At 37.8% G+C, this 15693-nt stretch overlaps 1 protein-coding gene across 1 annotated transcript in view; it reads right to left on the reverse strand.

Annotated features, from left to right (window-relative positions):
• Positions 1 to 15693, reverse strand: part of LOC150109709 (uncharacterized) — a 288439-nt gene that overhangs the window by 238030 nt on the left and 34716 nt on the right. The window contains exon 3 of the mRNA XM_090403014.1: positions 15052 to 15214. Within this exon, the coding sequence (XP_090259140.1) occupies positions 15052 to 15214 (163 nt within the window). The remainder of the gene's footprint in view (positions 1 to 15051; positions 15215 to 15693) is intronic.

Here is a 15693-nt window from a genome sequence, read left to right on the forward strand (position 1 = left end):
GGACAGGAATGGGTCACTTTGATACTCATGATTTATTACTATGAACATGAAAATCTATGAAAAAATGGAGTAGCATTCATAGTTAGAAGAAAATATGGAAAATACATTTTGAATTACAGCCCAGTGTCAAAAAGAATAATCCTAATCAGAATAAAGGCATATCCAGAGAATGTCACACTCATAAAGGGGTATGCACACTTCAAAATGCAAGTGAAGATGAGGTAGGAGATTTTACAGTAATTGCAACAAGTAGCAGCATGCAGTATTGATAAGACAGATTTTCTATTGAAATTAAGCAACTGGAGAGGGAAAAAATAAACAAGGCAACACCTGGAAAGTTTGGCTTAGGACTGAGAAATGAAGCAGGAGAAAGAATGTTGGAGCTTTGAGTCAAGAAAAGTTGCTTTATACCATAAACACTTACTTCCAACAACATAAAAGATTCATATTAAAGGCTTAATGGAGTGAAACAGCATTGAGAAAGGATTAGAAATAATATTTAATACTAATATTTCATCGTCACAAAGACATCTTCAGGGAGTACAATATGAGACTTACTACACACACAAAGGCAACACAAAACTAAGTGAAAAGTGGACGAAACAGTCTGAACTAGAACTAGAGAGCCTGCAGTGGGCACATGGTGGCAGTCTAGGATGTAAACTTGGATCTTGAAGTATTAGTGTTTCCCATTGGAGAATGTTAATGCAGCCATATTTATTTAAATTAGGCTAACTTCTGATACAGTTGCAGATTCCAAAAGTAGTCTTTCTTGTCTAAGTTTACTGTGATGGAACATGGTGGTTTATTCCAATTTCTTCATTGCTTGTATCTAAAGCATGGTCTGCAAAGCCCGATTGACCAGTCATGATTGTAGATGTATTTTTTGCATTCTTCCATGTGGATGTTGGCTGATCTTCCTGTCTGTTTATAGCAGGCCAACTTGCAGGAACAAGGAATTCCATACACCTGGAACTGACAGTGGAGGAAGTTTATCTTTAGTGGAGCAGATAATGGTAGTTATCTGCTCCACTAAGCTTAAGGGCCAAAGCTGTATAACTGAGAGGAGACCACCACATAGCCTTTAAAGGAATGCAGAGAACCGACCAGGGCTTCTGACCTAATGTAGAATTCTAACCTTCTCGTGGTGCACCCTGTTGGGTATCTACCTGGATACTGAACGAATGAGAATGGGCTGGAAATATGGGATTCAGCTGACCAAATTGTAATTCATATTGGCTTAAACCAAATTACAAAATGATGGTACAACATGACAAAATTTCATGCCGGCTGGGTCGTGTCTGGTTAAACAATGCCCCCTTTTTTTTTCACCAGGAAACCAGGGTGAACAGCGAAAAGACAGCTATTGGAACAAATCTGAAAAAACACACCAACTCAACATCACCAGAGTTAAAGACCGGTACTATCAACATAAGAAGCCTGAATGGAGCTAGCTGAAGAATTAGATAAGTACCAGATCGACATAATAGGGGTGACTGAAACAAAAAAGACAAAAACTGGTGAGATCTTTCTGAGCAATAAATACAAAAATGTTATACTCAAGCAATGAAATTCAACAAAAAGAAGGGGTGGCCATTGCATTCAACACTAAATACGAGGCTAATCTTCTTGGATGGCAAGAAGTCGCAAATAGAGTGATGTGGGAAAATATCAGAATGGGGAACTCGACAAAGACACTTATTTGTGCCTATGGTCCCACAGAAGGTTCTACTAAGGTAGAAGTGGAGGAATTTTTTGAGGATTTAGAGAAAGCATCTGACATAATGAAAAAGGAAAAGTTGGTCCTTGTTGGGGATGTAAATAGCAGAGTAGGAAATGATTGTCAGACATACAAAAATATACTGGGAAAATTTGGAGAAAAGAGCAAAAGCTAATAATAATGGCAAATAGCTGTTGGATTTCTGCTCAGGACATGGACTGGTTATTACTAACACCATGCTCCAACATAAAAATGTGCACAAATTCACATGGAGAGCAGAGGCAAGAAATAAGAAAAGTCTCATTGACTAGGTTATTGTTGATAGTGATGTTTTCTCCCTGGTGCAGGACACCAGAGTGTACAGAGGATTTGAAATTGGAAGCGATGACTATTTAGTCTTGAGCAGGATAAAATTGAATTTCATACTGAAAAGAATAATATGTAAGAAAGTTAGAAAGCAAATAAAAGTTGAGCAGCTCTCAGATGTGAACTGTAGACTAAAATACAGAAATATTATTGAAAAAAAAATGAAAGAGTTTGAGAACAGCAAAAAAACCTTGGAGATTCAGTAGCAAGCCCTGAAGAAAACACTGTTTGATTCCGCCAGAGAGGCTGGTGAGGTTGTCTGCAAGGAGAGAAAAATGAGAACTCCATGGTGGACACAGAAAGTTAAAGATGCAGTGAAGGAAAAGAAGAAAGCATATCAAAAGTTCCTGAGAAACAAGTCAGCTTGTACTCTTAGATAATACAGAGACAAATGTAAGAAAGCTAAACTCTGTGTAAAACTAGCTACACAAAAGTCATTCAAGGACTTTGGCAAGAACATAGAAAATAAATATCAAAAAGGTGGCAAAATATTTTGGAGGTTGTTGAACAAGCTAAGGAATGGAGGAAAGATACTGTAAAAGGTGAGATGATAAAAGTGACATGAAAATGGGAGAAAGAGATATCCTTGAAGTATGGAGTAATTATTTTGAAAAACTGCTAAATGAAACAAGCAGGGATAACAGCACAGTGGTAAAAAACACTGACCTGGCATGCAGTCAGGAATACATATCCATACTTGAAGTAGAAAAAGCCATCAAAGGCTTGAAATGTGGAAAGGCAGCAGGAGTAGATGATATTCAACCAGAAATGCTGAAGTATAATGGTATAAGTCTTGCAGTGGCTGCACTGTATAGTTCAGAAGGCCTGGACAGAGGGATGAATTCCCGATGATTGGAATAGAGCCCTCATAGTACCCATACATAAAAAGAGAAATAAAACTGGATGTGAGAATTACAGAGGTATATCCCTACTGAGTGTTCCTGGTAAGATATATGCAAGTATACTTGAGAAGAATTGTAGAAGAAAAGCTTGGTGAAGAACAAGCTGGATTCAGTCCAAATAGAGGCTGTGTGGATCAATCTTCACTTTACAACAAATAATGGAGAAATCACGGGAATATAACAAAGATCTCTATTTGAATTTTGTAGATCTGGAAAAAGGCAAATGATAAGGTGCCAAGAGAGAAGCTATTCAATACACTACAGTTACATGGTGTCAATGGGGCATTACATCAAGCAATACTTAGTCTCTATTTGAGTTGTAAGTCAGCAGTTAGAATTGAAGGAAGTACAGGAAGATGGTTTAATGTGAAATCTGGTATTAGACAGGAATGTACATTATTCCATCTGTTATTCATTATCTATATGGATCACATTATGAAGGAAATTGGTATTAAACATGATATCAAAATTGGAGATGTTAATGTCAGCTGTTTGCTTTATGCAGATGATGTTATACTTATGAATAAAGTCCGCTACGAATCAGCAAGATTCCTTGATTAAATTGAATAACTGTTGTAATAGATATGGTATGAAGGTCAGCAATAAAAAGACAAAGACAATTAAAATAGGAAAAATCGTTGAAAATGTCAACTGCATTGTGAACGGAGAACCTGTGGAACAAGTAAAACAATTCACCTACTTAGGCATGATTTTTAGTGAAGATGGTAAATTAAATATCGAAATAGACAACAGAATCAATAAAGCTGGTATAGTAGGAAGTCAATTGAATAAATCATGTGGAATAAGAGAGAAATTAGTCGGAATACTAAATTAGCTGTATACAAGACAGTGTTCAAACCAGTTTTAACTTATTGATCTGAGAGCTGGGTCAGAAGTAAAACACTTGACCAAAGACCACAGATATGAGAATCCTGAGAAAGATTAGAGGCGTGAACAGATAGTATCAATGGCAATATCATATTAAAAACGAGGATATTAGGAAAGAACTTGACATTGTCAGCATCCAGGAATGCGTTAGCAGAGCTAATCTAAGGTGGTATGGTCATTTAAACAGAATGGGCGAGGAAAGATTTGCAAAACAAGTGTTCTCCACCAGGTTGGCAGGAAAACGACCCAGAGGAAGACCAAGATATAGGTGGATTGATGCAGTACAAAGTGCCTTAGACGATAGAAATATAAGATCTGATATTATTGGAGTCTTGACAAGTAACAGACTGATCTGGAGGAAAAATTGAAGACAGGAAGTTAGTAATGATGTAAATTTTTCATGTAGTACTATCATATCCTGTACACCCCTTGAGGGTACAGGGCAGGAATTTGATGATGATGATAATAGTAGTTAGGCTTCAGAGGAGTTTGCAAGCCATGCAGAGATTGTATTTCTTTAAGATTCTGGCTATTTTATTCTGAAATGCCTCGGACATAGAGGATGAAGATAGCATTACTAAATTCATTCTGAATTTAGTGATTCTTTTTTTATACTGCCAGAACTGTAATTATAAGATAAGGTATGGTGTGTGTGTGTGTGTGTGTGATTAAGTTCTGCAGTAAAAGAGGACTCATTGGAACAACGGTTATAGTCTCTATTGGGTTGTGTTTTAATGATACCATATTGTTGAGAGGGGATGGGGTGATGGTAAAATTTGTGAATGTATCTGCCTGTGTGGGTGGGCTTCCTGTATATTGAAAAGGACAGGTTACTATTGGATAGGCATGTAACAAAGGTGTCTAGAAAGACAACAAGAAAGAAAAATTGTAAATGGCTGTCAGAAGAAACTACTCAAATAGCAGAAGAAAAATGAAACTTGAGATAAACAAAGAAAGGGTTAAACAATTAAGTGTAGATTTCCAGAGACATGTTAAGAAAAATAAAGAAAAACATCTGAACAAAAGATTCAAGGAAATGGAAAGTAACAAGATAGAACAAGAGATATTTAGAAAGAGAAATTAAGTTACAACAAATTTTATCCCTAGATTTTAAACCCAGCCACTAGGGAGGGCAAACCAGCCCATCTCGGTGCCGGTCCCAAGCCCAGGTAAACGGGGAGGGTTGGCGTCAGGAAAGGCATCCGGCCGTAAAAAACATGGCAAAACCAGGGATGAAATGTTGTATAACAGAGAAAGGACAACAGCTAGGGCATCCCCTAGCAATGTGCAGTTCCATCACACGAGGACTGTGAGAAGTGGGCTTGGGCTACCGAGCCAAGGACGGGTTCAGCTAAAGAAGCGAGTCCAACAGAAAGAGAGTGTGTAAAGCAAGAATCAGGTCGCTGAATGTGGGTACGATGAATGAGAACAGCTAGGAGATAGCAGACATGATGAGAAGAAGGAAGCTGAAAATCTTGTGCATGCAAGAGACAAGGTGGAAGGGCAACAAAACAAAGGAGCTGGCCGAAGGATATAAACTGTTTTTTACAGCGGGGTAAATGAGAATGGAAGAAACGGAGTTGGAATCATCCTTGACAAGAAGCTGAAGGGTGGAGTCTGCGAGGTGTGCCGGAAGAATGATCAGTTTATGAGTGTTGAGCTTGAGATTGGAGGAAGTGTGGCTGCAATAGTGTGTGGATACGCTCCACAAGTAGGTTATGATGAGGAAGAGAAAGAGGCATTCTGGAGAGAACTAGACCAGTTAGTAATGGGAATCCCTAATGGTGAGAGAGAGTGATCGTCGGAGCAGACCTAAATGGGCATGTAGGAAGACGACAAAGTGGTGAAGAAAGGGTGCACGGAGATTGGAGTAGTGGTGAAGAAGGTAAAAGAATCATAGAGCATGATGTGGCTTTCGACCTGGCTATAGCTAACACATGGTTTAAGAAGAGAGTTGGACACCTGATAATCTATAAGAGCAGGGATAGAACGAGTCAGATCGACTATATTATGTGCCAAAGGAAACATCTGAAGGAGGTGAAAAACTGTAAAGTGATTAACAGAGAAAGTGTAGCAGCACAGGTTGGTTGTGGTAGACTGATATAAAAGGGGAAAAGAAGAATAGACAGAAGTGGCGGAAAGATAGGAAAATAAAGTGGTGGAAATTGGAAGAGGAAGGCCCAAGGAATAAGTTTAAAGAAAAGGTACTGAAAGAAATGAAGTTACCAGAGGATGTGGAAGAATGGTGGGACGTAAATAGTTGGATTATTAGAAAAATTGGAGAAGAGGTGCTCAGTATAACATCAGGAAAGGGGCCGCCCGAGGATAAGGAGGTGCAGTTGGAGATAAAGGAAAAGAAAGAGGCAAAGAAAAAATGGGACATGACTGGAACTAGAGCCTACAAGGAGGCATATAGATTAGCGAAGAAATATGCAAATAGAGCTGTGGCAAGGGTGAAGGTGAGGACAGTTGAAGAGGTTTATGAAGTACTGGAGAGAAACAGTGGTGAAGCTCAGTTGTTGAGTATAGCAAAAGCAAGAGATAATGCCTCGAAAGACATAACATCAGTCAAGCAGATAAAGGACGCCTCAGGGGTAGTACTAGAAGAGGAGGACAAAATCAGAGGAAGATGGAAAGAATATTTCTGTAATCTGCTAAATGAGGAGAATCCAAGAGAGAGGTATGAGGATGGAGAGGCAAATGAGGGATCGGTGCAGGACATCAGCAGAGAGGAAGTGCTTTGGATATTGAGAAAAACAAAGAATTGAAAGGCTGTGGGGATGGACCAGATACCTGGGGAAGTGTGGAAAAGTCTGGGCAGTGAGGGCGTAGATATGTTATGGGATCTGATGAGGAAAATAGCCCAACAAGATACCAGAGGAATGGAGTAAAAGCATTCTCGTCCAAATCTACAAAGGAAAAGGAGATGTTCAGGATTGTGGCAACTGTAGAGGGATCAAACTGATGTCACACATGTTGCAGATATGAAAAAGAGTAATTGAAGAAAGGATACAGTGGGAAACGAAAATTGGCGAGGAGCAGTTTCGATTTATGCTAGGAAGAGGGACAATGGATGCCATATTTACGCTAAGGCGACTGATGGAGAAATATAGGGAGATGCAGGTGGAGCTGCATATGGTGTTTATAGACCTGGAAAAGGAGTACAACAAAGGGCCAGGCAGGAGGTGTACGAGGAAGAAGGGGAGAGTGTCAGAGAAGTACGTGAGGTTGGTGAAGGAGATGTACGAGGGAGTGAAAACTCAGGTCAGGTCTAGTGTTGGCATGAAGAGGGGTTCCCCATTGTCGTCGGGATCCATCAGGGATCAGTTCTGAGCCCCTACCTTTTTGACCTGGTCATGGATGTACTAGTGGAGGACGTTAAAAGAGAGGCGCCATGGAGCATAATGTTTGCCGACGACATTGTTTTTTGCAAATCATCCCGAGAGAAGCTTGAAAAGACCCTGGAAGAGTGGAGAAAGGTATTGGAGGAGAGGGGCATGAGAATTAACTGGGTGAAGACCGAATATATGTCAATGGGGAGTGTCAGGGATATGGCCATACAACTCCAGGGTGAAAGGTTAACTTCAGGGAAGAAATTCAAGTACCTCGGGTCAGTCGTCGAGGTACTTGTATTTCTTCATCCAGGTCGAGGAATGGCGACCTGGATGAAGAAATACAGCACCAAAGAACATGTGGCTGGATGAACCGGAGTAAGATGAGAGGGTCCTGTGTGACAAGAGAATGAGTTGTAAGATGAAAGGAAATCTTATAAGATGGTGGTGAGGTCGGCGATGCTTCATGGAGTGGAGACGTGGCCTATAACAAAGGCACAGGAGAGGAAGATGGAGGGGGGGGGCGGAGATGCGGATGAGTGGTGTGACAAAGGAGGACAGGATAAGGAATGACTACATCATAGGGATGGTCAAGGTGGGACCGATCGTTAAGAAGGTACAAGAAAGCAGGCTGAGGTGGTTTGGTCATGTAGAGAGGAGGAGTGAGGGGTATGTTGGTAAACGAGTGGAGTGCATGGAGGTGGAGGGAAGGAGGAAAAGAGGCAGGCCCAAGCTAAGGTGGAGGGATAAGGTGGGAGAGGATCTTAGAGAGAAAGGATGGAGTCGGGAAGACGCCCTGGAACAGAGGACATGGAGGAAGAAGATCAAAGATGGGAACGTCAACCCCATTTAATATGGGATAAAGGCGCATAGTGAAAGAAGAAGAAGAATTTTATCCCTAAATTAGAAGTAATAACAATTAATTCAGGAGTAAGTGTGATGGAAAAAAAAAAAAAAAAAGACAGACCATGCAGAGAAATTGTATAAGAAAGATATTAAAATTGAAGGAGAATTTGTTGAGGAATCCATGATAATGAAAAGTGAAGTGATATCAGCAATGGAACAGCTACCAAAAGGAAAAGCTCCTGGTGCTGATATTGTCAGTGGAATTATTGACAGCAGCTGAATATTGAGGGTTCAAGGTTATATTGTGAGTGGTCGTATAAAATTGGTGATGTTTATCTGTTTTATTGTGTTTTTTCATTAAAAAATTAGTGTACCATATTTACTTGAATATAACTCGCATTTTTTCTCTAAAATTAAAGTTAAAAAATCATGGTGCGATATATGCAGGGATTTTTGGAAACTAAAGTTTTTCAGTAAAAAACAAAATTGACATTAATAATTAAATCGTCAGTATTCATTATAATTTATAATTGCCCACATTATTTATAAAATGAATGCATTTAAATTTTAATTATCAAAGTTACTTATGCAATGAGCCACTCACCTTCATCATGCAATATATTTGAATCTTTTATTGACAATGCTTCTGTAATTAAATTAATTATTTCTGGCAAAATCATGTCTCAAGTTCTCAAAATCCAGTGCACAACAGTTATAATGATGGTCTCTTAATTCACTCCTGCGCAATACAAGATCGAGTATAAGTCAGTGATCTCACTCCCACATTTCCTCCACTGGTTTCTTCCATTTCTATACGTATGATTGCTGTAGTTTTAACAAAAAATCATGACTCAACGACAAAAGCAAGCCAATGATTGTTGAGTTAAAATGCTGATTCTCTTCAACCAAATTCCAAAATATCTGAAAGTACCATAACATTCACTATCTATTTCTTAAAGTTTCAAACATTTTTCATGTGTGAACAATATAAGAAACTTTTAATTTCTTTTTTCGTAAAGTAAAATCAGGGGTGTGAGATATATGCGAGGGCGAGTTACATTCAAGTAAATACGGTATTATAGTGTAGTAGTGTAGACTTGTTTTTAGAGTATTTAGTGTCTTTTTTTTATTGTGATATTTAAGTGATATTGTCAGCATGGCACCAATGTGATGAATAATGATGTCAAAGACCATGATGTTGTCCAACAATTTGAATTTCTTGGATTTTATTCAGAGCAGTGTGGGCAAAATGTACTTGTCGAGAAAATTAAAAAATATGTGGAAGGAAATTGAAACTGGAGAGAGAGAGAGAGAGAGAGGGAGAGAGTATGTATTTAGTATCTCAAAAGTGAGTGCCTGTTAGGGGACAAGAATGCAACAATTACCAATGATAAGATGGAAAATTATGTTATTAAAATCATAAACCAATTAGTATCTTATGCGTGGTGGTAAAAGTACTAGAAAAATTGTTAAAAAAAAAAAAAAAAAGAGAGAGTTCAAGAATGAGTAGATAAAAACATGATACTGTATGAGGGTCAACAAGGCTTTGTGAAGAGTTGGTCATGCCTTAGTAATTTACTAACTTTTTATAATAGAGTAACAGCTGAATTGGATAAAGGAAATGGCTACATGATAATTTCTCTGGATTTTGCAAAGGCATTTGACAGAATACATCATGGAACTCTGTTACACAAATTAGAACAAATGGGGATGATATGATATGATTAAGAGGGTGGCTATTGGACAGATATTAAAAAGTGGTATATGGAGAGGCAGAATCAAAACAAAAACAGGTGATTAGTGGTGTGCTGCAAGATTCAGTGCTGGGATCACTGCTGCTTAATTTGTACATAAGCGATATAGGAAATAACCTGAAAGGAAATATTCAGTTGTTTGCTGATGATACAAAATTAGGTATGGTAATAGTTAATCAAGGTGATGTGGAGAGCTTGCAAGACAATTTAAATAGGCTGTCAGTATGGGCAAAAGTTAATGGGTGTCAGTTTAATGTTGAGAAATGCAAAGTTATACATTTTGGGATAAATAGATTACAAGCTATGTATCACACTGATGGGACTATACTCCAGGAAATAGATGAAGCTAGACATTTAGAGGTGGTGGCAGACAGAGTTAAAGCTTAGAGAACATACTGTTAAGGTTGCCAAGGTGGTCCATAAGATTACTTGGCTATTGAAGAACACATTAACAAGTATACATAAGGAAGTTGTTTATAAGGCCTTGATATGTCCATATCTGGATTACCATGCACAAGTCTGGTCCCCTGGATTTCTTGGGGATAAGGAAGCAGTGGAGAGGATTCAGAGGCGAATGACCAAGATGATAAGTGGCCTGTGAAATGTTCCCTATGGGGATAGATTGAAGGTGTGTGGATTGCAGAAGTAGGTTGATAGGAGAAAAAGAGGAGATATGATAGAAACCTTTAAGTTGCTTAAAGCGTTTTGTAGGATAGATGCAGAGGAAATGTTTCAGCACTTGGCTAGAGGAACCAGAACAAGGGGTCATCCCTAGAAGTTTAATAAAGGTGTGGTTAGTAAGGGTGTGAGGACTAGATTTTTTGCTTGGAGAGTTGTGAATGAGTGGAATGGGTTGTAAAAGTCACCTGTGAGTGCTTTGTTAATGGGTTCAAGGAGAGGTATGATGATAGATTGTGTGGATAGTTTGGGTCTCCTGCAATGAGTCTTCGGACTCCATGGGGGGGGGGGGGGGTCCTGTATAATAATAATAATGATGATGAATTAACTGAAATTTATGAACAGGTTTGGAAGAAAATATACTGGCCTCGGAAAACATTAATATCCCAATTCGGAAAAAAATCAAATCCAAGAGACTGAGAATTCAAAACTATCACTTTAATTTCACATGCAAGTAAAATTATGCTGAAAGTGATCCAAAAGTCTGGAACCACATGTAAATAGAGAAATGTCACAAGAACAGGCCAGCTTTAGGAGAGGTAGAGGAACTAGAAACCAATAGCAACATGAGATGGATTATGGAAAGAACAAGACAATTTCAGAAGGAAGTATTCATCTGTTTTATTGATTATAAAAAAGCTTTTGATTGTGTGGATCACAACAGGCTGTGGCTTGCAATGAGATCATTGGGAATCTGAGCATTTAATTCTCTTGGCTTGAGAGATGTATAACAACCAAGAAGCTTCAGTAAAAAGTGTTTGAAGATAGAGATGGTATTAATGTGAAAAAAAGAGGTGCAGCTGGATTGTACACTGTCACACTATGTTTTTAATATTTATAGTGAAAATATTATGAGAATGGCCAATTGAAACAAAAGCCCAGCTGGAATTTAGACAAGTGGCAGAAAAATAAATAATTTAAGATATGCAGATGACACAACCCTCATGGCAGAAACTAAGGAAGATGTGGAGTGGTTGATTCCGTTGGTTAAGAGGGAAAGCAAAAAAAAAAAAAAAAAAAAAAACCTGATTTAAATATCAACAGAACAAAAATGATGTCTTCTAGCAATCTGAATGAATTTAAAATTGAGGGAGACAAAATAAAGTTGATCAAAAATTATGATTTACTGGGGTCCAGAATAAGAAATGACAGCCAGTGTCAGGATGAAATTAAAGGATGGATAGCCATTCGGGGAAAAAAGCTGTTAAATCTGACAAAGATTATGAAAGAGAGATTCTAGTAAGGTAACGAAAGTTTAAATTGCCAAAGCATTGTGAAAGTTAATAACTTTCACAAAGTTATTAACTTTTCATTTGATTCATTTCCATGATTCATTTGAATTATGGAAATGAAGGAGACTATTAGGAATTCCACAGTCTAAGAATGACTAATAAGAAAGTTTTAGAGAGTATGAAGACAGAATGCTCCTAGGCAATGACTGCTAAAAAGAAATTAATGTATTTTTGGCATATTATGCAAACAAACGAATCATTGGAAAAGGCAGCATGTTGGGGAAGATTGAGGCATGTGAAAGAAAGGAAGACTGCAAAAGAGCTGGATGGACAACATGAAGGAAATTACAAAGTTGAACTTGCACAACTGTTGAAAGAAAAGACAAGAGACCAAGGGCACCCTCTCTCTCTCAATAATGATATGGTGTAAGCAGCTATCGCAAGAAATGCCAATGCAACTATTTAAGATTAAGCAAAAGATCTTAATTCATTGTCATCAACCATCCGTCACCATTTGCAAGAACTTGGAATAGTGTCTAAGCTCAGCAAGTGGGTTCCTCACGAACTGATGAACAACAATTGAAGAGAGTACATCAACATCTGCGCTGCTCTTCGTTCTCAATAGGTTCAGTCTGCGTTTTTGAACCATGTAGTCACCGGTGATGAAAAGTGGATACTTGACAAGAATGCTAAGCGCTGAAGGCAGTGGGTTAATTCAGGGGAACAGACTAAACCTCAGCCAAATTATGCTTCACAGCTGAAGCAAGCTGTGAACTCGATCAACTGAATGAAAAACTAAAAGAAAAGAGGTTCTCTAGTCAATTGAAAGGGTGTTGTTTATCACCATAACACATGCCATCAGCGTCACCTGTACCAAGCTTGAGGAACTCAGCTGGGAAGAGCTTCCACATCTTCCGTATTCTCCTGATCTTGCATCTTCAGATTACTACTTATTTCGGAATTTGCGACATTTCATTAATGAAAAACAATATGATACATTAGAGGCACTGAAATTGAGCCTATGCCATAGATGGCGAACCTATGGCACATGCCAGAGGTGGCACGTTCGAGAATTTTGCTGGCACCTCAATGATTTACAAGTGATATCCTTTTATACACTTATAAATTATTCAACTTTTTTTTTTAATTGTTACAATACGTACAAGTTAAATTTTGTTTTACACCAGAGAGCAGCTATGAAGACAGCTGTCTCGTTAGAGCTGGCACAGGAACTCACACATGGCATATTTCAATTTGTGGTAGAATTTTATTTGAAGTTAGCCTTTGCGATCTGTCATAATGACATCGATTTACATTTGAATACAAAATTCTAACAATTTAATTAAAATTTCTGCAAATCAGAGCAATTATTTAATTAAAGTTGACTCTCACCATAGCAAACTCACAGGGACCACAGAAATAATTTGTTTAGTGGATAGTTTACAATAATTGCAGGAATTTCTGCTATATGGCAAGCAAGGGAAAGAACAATTATGGTAAGTTGACAGTGGTAGATAGTCATGGCAGCAGAATAACAGTTGCAAAGGATATAGCGGAATTATTGAATGAGCACTTCATCAGTGTATATCATACTGGTGCAAACGATGCAGTGCAATATACAGAAGAGAGGAAAGTATTAGAATTGGAAGTGAAAGAATCAGGTGTATTGGGTGTTGGTTGGGTTAGATGTTAATAAGGCTGTGGGAATGGATGATATATCACCAAGTATTCTTAAGGAATGTGCACCATAGTTGCTAAGCCCTTGACCTGGTTATTTAATGAAAGTCTTGCAGTGGGTAGGGTTACTAAGGAGTGGAAAGAAGGCAAAATAGTACCACTCCACAAGCATGGTTCTAGAACAAGTCTCCAATTATAGTCCAGTCTGTATAACTGTAGTTGTGGTCAAGGTGTTAGATTGGTTCGGAATAGAATATACGATTGGGTGATGGGCATAGCATTCTTTATGACGATCAGCATGCAATTTACTTGCATTGTATAAGGCAATTAAATATCACTATATAAGGGAGAATATAAGGCAATATCACTATATAAGGAGAATCATATATAGTGATATTCTTTGACTTTGCAAAAGCATTTAATAGATTACCACATGATAAGTTGGTGTACAAGCAAGCTGCAGAGGATGAGAATAGATAGTATACTGGTTAGATGGATCAGAGATTGGCTCTCTGAACAATATCAGCAGGTCGTGTATGATGGAGCAGTGGCTAAAAAAAGAAAGGTAACCAGTGGCATGCCCCAGGATTCAGTTCTTGGGCTCCTGATGTTTAACTTGTTTGTAAACAATATATCATGTGGTCTGACTGGGGGATCTTCAGTTGTTTGCTGATGATGCAAAGTTGGGAAGAATTATAAGTAACGCTGCTAATGTTAATTCCCTTCAGGAAAATTTGAACAGACTTTTTACTTGGACAAAGGAGTGGGTTGTAATTTTAATATCAATAAGTGCAAGGTGTTGCATTTTGGAGTGCAGAAATATAAGGCTGGGTACTATATTGACAGTGCCATACTGAAGGAACTGGGTGAGATTAGAGATCTGGGAGTGATGGTTGACAGTAGACTGAAGTTTAGAATGCATATTACTAGTGCTGCAAAGGCTGCACATTACATGATTGAGTTTATGTTATTATTAATCTCTTATCAACAATTTTCCTCCAAATCAGACTTACTTGTCAGCACTCCAACAATGTATCAGATATTTCATGCTTCTAAGGCACTTTTGACTGAATTAAACCACCTAGACATTGGTCTTTCTCTAAGGTCTCTAACTTGTCATCACCTGTTTTGCTAACCATTCCTCATCCATTCTGTTTAATTGGCCATACCACCTTACATTAGCCCCTACTATTCACACATTCTTGAATGCTAACATCAAGATTCTTTCTAATATTAAGATAGAGAAACTAATATTAAGCAAAAAGAATTAGTTAATTATTGCTAAATACTTCCCAAAACAGAAATCTTTTGGCACCAAAAATCATCATATGTAACACACGTTGAGTGACTACTGCTGCTGGGCAGTGGTAATGCTCCAGAGGCAAAGTATAAATCATTAGTAGCTAAATTTGGGATAAAATTTCAAAACAAACTTTCAGATGAAAGTTTGTTTTGTTATTAAATTACAGTATCACAGACAAGGTGAGAACAGCACATCTGTGTACATGATAAATATTAAATAATTTAGAAACCCTACTCTTGATAGAGGATTCTAAGATTACAAACTTAACTTTTCATGGGTGGTATTAACAGAAAACAGAAAACAAAAATAATACATTTAATTTGTAACAATTTACAAAAATTTTGCACTCTTACCATTATACTTGCCATCTTTGATGTTCTGCAACAACTCGAACAGCTTACTAAGAGCATCAGTTGATGATTTCTTACTCTGTCTAATCCAAACTACTCCATTACGTAATTCAATGAATATCACTGAACTAAATTTAGTAAATTTTTCTAGACTATTCTGGGTAAGCTGTAATAAAGAATTAATATTACTTCTCAATCTGTGCATAAAAATAAATTTCAAATAAGACTGATAAAGAATTAATATTACTTTGGGTATCTTAAGAATCAAAGTTATCTAAAGTGGAGAATGGATGTTTTTAGATACATGTTTAATCCTCATTCCCAATGCTGCGTCCCATTAGTGTCGACCTCTTGGATAGCGAATGAACAAGGCAATGCTGGAAATTTAGGACTGAGCAAACCAAACTGCATTTTATATTAGATGAAATCATATATGTTATAATGACATCACAGATTATGATTATGCAGGTTTAGGCATTATCTGGTTATACAAGGTCCCTGTGAACACATCTGATGCAATCCTGTTAACTGCACCAAACACAACAGTTTATATTTAGTGGTAAGAAAAATCACAAGACTGCATTTCTGATTGGTGCCATAACTTAATTCTTTTAGAATCCAGGAAATGCGTCAAGACTAAATAAA

This window comes from Typopeltis vanoorti, chromosome 2, assembly GCF_054136105.1.
Source record: "Typopeltis vanoorti isolate ZY-2024b chromosome 2, IOZ_Tvanoo_1.0, whole genome shotgun sequence".
Taxonomy (NCBI): Eukaryota; Metazoa; Arthropoda; class Arachnida; order Uropygi; family Thelyphonidae; genus Typopeltis; species Typopeltis vanoorti.